Consider the following 7,699-nt stretch of genomic DNA (forward strand, 5'->3'; position numbering starts at 1 on the left):
CAACACAGAGGAATCACTTCCTCCATGCTTCCAAGCGAAGCCAACCATGGTCGAGCAGGACCTTTGACTTATCTTCACATAAGCAGAACTAGTAAAAGAAACGAGTCAGGGGTTCCTCCCAAGCCCATGTGACCCCTGAGGAACAGATCCTCAAATGACCTTTAGAGTAAAAATAAATCAGTTTATCTGGACCAACTGTATGGCCTTAAACACCCAAAAGGAAAGTACGGCCAAATATTAAATGGGCCAACATAATTTCATAAAAGTCCGTATGTATAGCTAAAGGCTAAATAACAAGCAACAATGCCACTAATTAATGAATGGTATCTACATTTGCCCTAGTGTCATGCTTATTATATATTTGGTTTCTTTCCTTTCATCTTATGCCCCCCTTTCTTCTAATTATGTGGTTATTAAACAAATAACTTTTAAAAAAGAATTCAAAAACAAACAAAAAAAGATAGGTTCTTATGGCCAGGTGTGGTGGCATACACCTTTAATCCCAGCACTCGGGAGGCAGAGCCAGGTGGATCTCTGTGAGTTTAAGAACCTGTCTTTTTTTTTGCCTTTTTGAAACAGGGTCTCCCTTGTAGCCCCAGCTGGCCAGCTAGCCTGGAACTCACTATGTAGACAAGGCCGGCCTTGAATTCACAGAGGTCTGCCTGCCTCTGCCTCCCGAGTGCTGGGATTAAAGGCGTGCACCACCACACCTGGCCGGTTCTTATTTTTTTAATATTTTGTTATTTTTATATTATGTGTATGAGTATATTGCCTGCATGTATGTAAGTGCACCTGTATCTTGCAATGCTTGTGGAGTTCAGAAGAGGGTGTCGAATCCCCTGGAACTGGAGTTACAGACGGTTGTTAGCTGCTATGTGGGTGCTGGGAATCAAACCTGGGTCCTCTGCAAGAGCAGTCAGTGCTCTTAACCGCTGAGCCATCCTCCAGCCTCACACTGTGCAGTTTAAATGAGTTTCAAATAATATCTGTTAACACTGCCCACTAATTTTACATATGATCTTCTTGTGCCTTAAGCCAGAGGCTATGCCTGTCAGTGTATAGAGCCACTAAGGCAGATGTGGCTGAGCGAACCAGACCTGAGCTTGTCCACATTCATCACTGATGTGCTTAGTTTTGGGAGAAAGAAGCTAAATTTACTTCTATCTAAAAATTAGAGATTTCAATTATTAAGAATACATCTGTCAGGGACTGAAGAGATGGCTCAGCACTCCCCTGGAACTGGAGTTATGGACAGTTGTTAGCTGCCATGTGGGTGCTGGGATTCAAACCCCGGTCCTCTGTAAGAACAGTGTTCTTAACCCACTGAGCCTTCATTTTTATTTTTTATGTGTATCGCTATATTGCCAGCATGTATGTAAGCGTAACCGTATCACACAATGCCCATGGAGGTCAGAAGAGGGTGTTGGATCCCCTGCTGGAAATGGAGTTAGAGATGGTTATTAGCTGCCACATGGGTGCTTAGAACCGAACCCAGGTCCTGTGCAAGAGCAGTCAGTGCTGTTATACACTGAGCCATCCTCCAGCCCCTAAGATAGGTTCTTACTATATACTGCAGACTGAACCCAGACTCATGATGTAGCTGAGATTGGCCTCCCACTCCCAATCTTCCCATCTTAGCCTCTCTGGTACTGGGATTATATGTGAACACCATCACACCCAGCTCTCTAAGCCTCATTTTAAAGATAAAGCAGACTGATGCTCAGAGAAGTCATGGAAGTTGTCCAAGGTCACATGACTAACAACAAACTCTATGATGCTGAGGCTGGAGACAGAGTTCTTGACTAGTTTGCATAAGACCCTGTGTTCCATTTGTAGTGCCACAAAGAAACAATCACGCAGCACTCTAAAACTCCAGAGGGGATGTGTGGGGACAGTCACTTTCCCCACTTCCACCCACCTGTGTCCTCCTCATCTTCTTGCCTGCTGGGGTTCAAAGCCATGACCTGCACTGTCACAGAGTTTCGAGAAACAGTGCCACTGCTGCGCCCTGGAGGCCACACTTTGTGGGTCTGCATGTGCTTCTTGACATTAGACTTCTGGGCAAAGGCGCGGCCACATGCAATGCACTGGAAGGGCTTCTCCCCGGTGTGGCTGTGGAGACAAGGCTGGTCAACATCCTTAGGTAAAAATGGGGGCACAGCCTCCACCCAGGATCTCATAGCCACCAGGAGGACCCAGAGATGTGCTGCCACCATTCTGCCACCATGGGGACCCATCTTCTCACTGAGGCAGGCAGACCAAGGTGGAAAGACCTGGAATCTTGATCATATGGCTGTGCTGTTTAGTCAGTGGACCTTTGTCCTGCTTACCTCATACTCTGAGATAATACATTTCCTAACCCTTGAAGCCTCAAATAGGAAACAATCTTTGGTTTTGGTATGTGGTGTGTGTGTATGTGTGTGTGTGTGTGTGTGTGTGTGTGTGGTGTATGTGTGAGGATGTGTGTGGGTGCTACAGCACACGTGTGGAGGTCAGAGGACAACTTGTGGAAGTTGGTTCTTTCTACCATGTAGATCCTAGGGAATTGAATTCAGGACATCAGGCTTAGTGGTAAGTGCTTTTATCCGCTAAGCCATCTCCTTGAGCTACCCTCAACACTTGATGACTACTAGATTTGTTTGTTTGTTTGTTTATTTTGCCACTACAGGCACTGGAACCTAAGACCTCATGTATGCTGGTCAAGCGCTCTACCACTGAGCTACAGTCCCCAGCACTGGGAAGATATTCTTGTACCCCTATTTAACATTTTTCTTCAAATAAATTCTTTTTTAGACAAAGTCAAATACAGACCAGGCTGGCCTGGAAATTGCTATATAGTCAAAGATGACCTTAAATTCCTGATTCTCTTCTACCTCCCAAGTGCCAGGATTGCAGACATGCACTGCCACATCCAACAAAATTAACTTTCTGTTGTTTCGTGGTGCTGGGGATGGAACCCAGGGCCTTGTTTTTTTCATTTGTCCTTAGGAATCCAGCTCTTCAGGGCTGGAGAGATGGCTCAGCAGTTAAAAGCACTGACTGCTCTTGCAGAGGACCTGGGTTTGATACCCAGCACCCACATGGTGGCTACAAACCGTCCTTAACTTCAGCTCCAGGTGAATCCAAAGCCCTCTTCTGACCTCTGCAGCATTGCATGACACAGGTGCACTCATATACACACAGGCAATACAGTCATATATATAAAATAAAGATAATAAATAAAATATTTTAAAAAAGAATCCAGCTCTTTACAAGGGCTTGTGGAAGTCCTGGTGCAGCACCAACAGGTCTAAATCAGAGTAGGGTGTTTGGCCCTTCACTCACTCAGTAATGCAACTTCACACAGAGGTTGGGAAGCACACAGTGTTGAGACACTCGCTTCAGAAGTGCCTAATGGCTGCCTATAATATGTTCCGAACGGTGAACTTCTTTTTATTTTTTTCTTAAAAAAAATTTTTTTAACTGGGCATGGTGATGTATGACTTTGATCCCAGCACTTGAGAGGCAGAGGCAGGCAGATCTCTGTAAGTTCAAGGCCACCCTGGTCTACATAGTGAGTTCCAGGACAGCTGGGGCTACAGAGAGACCCTGTCTCAGAAAGACCAAAAAAAAAAAATTTTTTTTTTTAGTTTCAGTTTTGTTTTTAATGTTTTAAATTTATTTATTTTTACTTTATGCGTATGAGTGTTTTGCCTGTATGTATGGATGGTCATTAGAAGCCATGTGAGAACCAAACTCAGGTCCTCTGGAAGAGCATCCAGTGCTCTTAACTGCTGAGCCATTTCTCCAGTCCCCTTGTTTTTTGAGACAGTGTTCCACCATGCAGCCCCTGCTGGCCTGGAACTTGTTATGTAGACCAAGCTGGACTTGATCTCACAGAGATCCGCCTGCCTCTGCCTCCTGAGTGCCAGGATTAAAGGCACCCAGCCATCCAAGCATTAAAGTTGAAAAGGAAGCAATCTCATCACATCATTCAGAATTTTACGACACCATAGCCATGAGGCCACCACCACCCCACCAACGCATCCCATTGTGAGGAGGTGCTATGTCAGTCCATCCTACCACTTCACAGATGGGAAACTGAAGCCAAGGAAGGGTCCTGGACATTCTTGGAACAAGAAGATTCTGTTTAGTGGGCCACCTAAGTATAGCTGGAAGCCTACAGGCCAACCCTTCTGCAGCTGGAAGACAGAGGCAGCAAAGCCTCTTTTGTGTTCAAGAGCACCCACCCACACAGACACCCCAATCTTCCTGTCATGGTGGGCACACCCTGCCTCTACCCTGAGAGGAGTAAAGAACCATCCCATCCTCTACTGCTGCTACAGACCATCACAAACCAGGTGGACACTTGGTCCTCAACCCAGCCCGGGGCTGAGGAGGTAGCCTCGCTTCCCTGAAGGTGGCCCCTAGCCACACCTGCTTCCCCTATACCTTCGGATGTGCTGCTGCAGGTCAAAGTTTTTGGTGAACGACTTGTCACAGTAGGAGCACTTGAGTTTCTGAGCCTTTGGCTTCCCTACAGCTGAAAGACAAAGAGAGAGAGGGGCAGTGAGGCTAGGGACCCAGCTGAGGGTGTCAAGGGAAGCCTCTAACCACTCCACCCCACACCTGGGCCAAAATGCCCACACTCTGAGAAGTCTCCATCTATGCAGAGGTAGGGCAAGAGGGAAAGCCCAAGACATGCTCTGGGTGGGAAAGTCAGTCAAAGCTCTTTCAAAGCCTTCTACTATCCCATTATCAAACCCACCCTCTGTTGTGGCCTTCAGTACTCCATGCCCTCTGCATCCTGCCAATCTCATCATTCCCTCCATCCTGCAACTGACTCCTTGCTAATTTACAACCTACAGCATGGTCTCACCTCAGGACTTGGCACCTGTTGGTTCCCTTGCCTGGATTGCTTGTCTCTCAGATACCTACAAGGCTGCTTCCTTCTCCCCAAATGGTAGGTAGTGTGCCTTTCCAGCCTCAACCACAGTACCCTCCTATCTCCTTCCTACAGCAACTCAGAAGCATCTATGTGTTCCCTGTCCATCCCTCCCTTTAAACTTTGAGTAACCGAGAGCAAAAGAGATCCTGGACCAAGACACTATGCTCCCAGTAGAGATGCAGTTGTTAATTCATATTTGTGGAAGGGAAAAAGGAAGCAGTTAAAAGGAAAACCCTGAAAAATTCCCAGTTTGTCTCCCTTCCATTTACTACTTGCTTTCAACATCGCCCGATTCCATACTTAGCATCTCTAAAAGGGGGGCAAACTTCTCAACTTGTCTAAATGGTGGCCATTCTTGCCTCTTCTCCCCTCCTCAAAAATGCCATATATAGTAGGAATATCAATGACCCCAGCTAGGGCAGGTATTTCCCAGCTTCCTCTGCAGCTATGTATGGCCATGTGACTAAGTTTGCTCCAAAAAGATATATGTAAGCAGAAATTTCTTATAGAACTTCTAGAAGCTGGGATGTACTGCTTTACCCTTCTCTTCCTCCTCCTTCTTACTGCCTGGACTATGAGAATGATGAATGGCACTCCAGCAACCACCTTAGATAATGGGGCACCCTGAAGAATGAAGCCATACTCTAGGGACACAGGAACAGAAACATGGGTGATGGTGATGTAATAAAATCCCCAGATGGCCTGCTTCTGGTCTTGTTCTACATTGAGAGAAACAAAGCCCTTATCATTTTAAAGTCACGATTATTTCAAGTTTCAATACATGTCACCAAATTTAACCCTACCCATCGTAACAGGGAAGACCAGAACCAAGCAGCTTGTGGAAAGGCCAAGGCCAAGGAAAGATGCCCATGGCAGGTGGGCAGCCCACCTTCTGGGAGTCCACTGGCACCTTTAGACCATCGGGTCTTCAGCGTTGATGGGGAGTCAAAGGCAGCCACATTGCCACCAGTGGCACTGCTCATGGGAGCAGTGGGGCTGGGTCCTTTTGGTTTGAATCCCTGTTTGCCAGGGCTATACACCGGGGGCGTGGGGTACACTGGAGCATCCACACACTGGTTTGGCACCTAGAATGACAGCACTGTGAGCGAAAGAGCCCTTGGACAGGAGACCTTCCTTAAGCATGGACTCTCACTGTGGGCTTGTATGCTTAGTCACTACCTTTTCATCACCACCTAACCCTGCGACCTAGCTCAGTGACTCCAGTCACTCCCAAGACCCCTTAGAACTTCATGAAGAGGGCTGGTGAGATGGTTCATCAGGTAGAGTTGCTTGTTGCCAAGTCCTACGATCTGAATTTGATCCCTGGAACCCACACAATGGAAGAAGAGAACTGACTCTTGAAAGTTGTCCTCCAACTTCCACATGTGTCCTGCGGCACATGTGCTATGGCATATATGTCCCCTTCCCCCTAAATGGAAGGAAGGAAGGAAGGAAGGAAGGAAGGAAGGAAGGAAGGAAGGCAAAACAGAAAGAAGGAAGGAAGGAAGGAAGGAAGGAAGGAAGGAAGGAAGGAAGGAAGTTAGTTCATAAAGCTGGAGCCCAGAAATAGCTTTGGAGGTGGGCTGACTGGGTTCAAATCCCAGGCACTTTCCATCATAGGTGTGATACTTTAATGAATCCCTCCTCTCCTGTGACACAGATGCTCCATGAGAACAGGGTTGGGTCGACTTTTATTCCCCATGGTATCCCCAGCATAGCGCCTGACACACACTGTGCTCAGGGAAGGCCCAGTTTACCTATGATGGCCTTGACCAGTCTCCCCTTCCACCTGACCCCTGCCATTGCTCACCTCTAGGGGCGGGTAGGGCTGCATCCCCAGTGCCTGGATCTCCACTGTTCCACTCCCAGCCAGGGGTGCAGCAGCACTGTACACCTCTACCACGCTATTGCCAACAGGGTTGGGGCGCCCAGGAGGGCCCAGGGCCTGAGGTGGGGCAGGTGGAGGTTGGGGTGGTGGGGGTGGGGGCAGAGGTGGAGGAGGTGGAGGAGGTGGTGGAGGCTGGGTGAGGTAGCTGGGCACAGAATGCATGTTCAGGCTGTTCTGCAAACAGAAGAAAAAATGAAAGCATTGAAGCATTTGGATACCAACATCTGGTTCATCAGCTGGGAAGGGCTTTTGCCATCAGGTGGAAAGGACAGCTATTCACTGGGCAGCTCAGAGGACAGTATTAAGAGAAGGCAGAGAAACAAAGACCTGGGAGGATTCTGAGGGGCGTCAGCTTGGGGTTATATTCCTTCTTTATGGCTGGCTGAGTTGACTAGCTTGTGCACAAATTCATCAATAGAGGAGGCCTAATTCCAGCCATTGGAAGGAAAGTCTGTATGCAGGTCTGGCTCTTGACTGGCATCTGGAACTGGCTTTGGGATGTTTCCAGGACACTGACCACACAGTAGCAGCTCACTAGACTGCACCAACAGTGTGGCTGAGGTGACCAGCTCCTTCCCTGCTGGGAATCCAAAACGTGGTCTTTCTGGCTAGCCACCTATGTATAAAGGAAGGACGCACTTTCTGGCTAGCCACCTATGTATCAAGGAAGGACGCACTTTCTGGCTAGCCACCTATGTATAAAGGAAGGACACAGTTTCTGGCTAGCCACCTATGTATAAAGGAAAGACACACTTTCGTTTTTTATTTTTTGGTCTTTTTGAAAAAGGGTCTCCCTGTAGCTCCAGCTGGCCTTGAACTCAGAAATCTGCCTGCCTCTGCCTCCTGAGCGCTGGGATTAAAGGCGTGTGCCACCACACCCGGCT

At 47.7% G+C, this 7,699-nt stretch overlaps 1 protein-coding gene across 3 annotated transcripts in view; it reads right to left on the reverse strand.

The window, feature by feature from the left end:
- Positions 1–7,699, reverse strand: part of Znf341 (zinc finger protein 341) — a 53,841-nt gene that overhangs the window by 29,597 nt on the left and 16,545 nt on the right. For 2 of the 3 annotated variants that reach the window (XM_029557160.1, XM_008855054.3), the window contains 4 exons: positions 6,738–6,989; positions 5,817–6,012; positions 4,432–4,522; positions 1,919–2,112 (listed from right to left, as the gene is read on the reverse strand). In XM_029557160.1, the coding sequence (XP_029413020.1) occupies positions 1,919–2,112; positions 4,432–4,522; positions 5,817–6,012; positions 6,738–6,989 (733 nt within the window). The remainder of the gene's footprint in view (positions 1–1,918; positions 2,113–4,431; positions 4,523–5,816; positions 6,013–6,737; positions 6,990–7,699) is intronic. The other variant, XM_029557159.1, reaches the window with a different exon arrangement.

This window comes from Nannospalax galili, unplaced genomic scaffold (genome assembly GCF_000622305.1).
Source record: "Nannospalax galili isolate Female #2095 unplaced genomic scaffold, S.galili_v1.0 scaffold1408, whole genome shotgun sequence".
NCBI lineage: Eukaryota > Metazoa > Chordata > Mammalia > Rodentia > Spalacidae > Nannospalax > Nannospalax galili.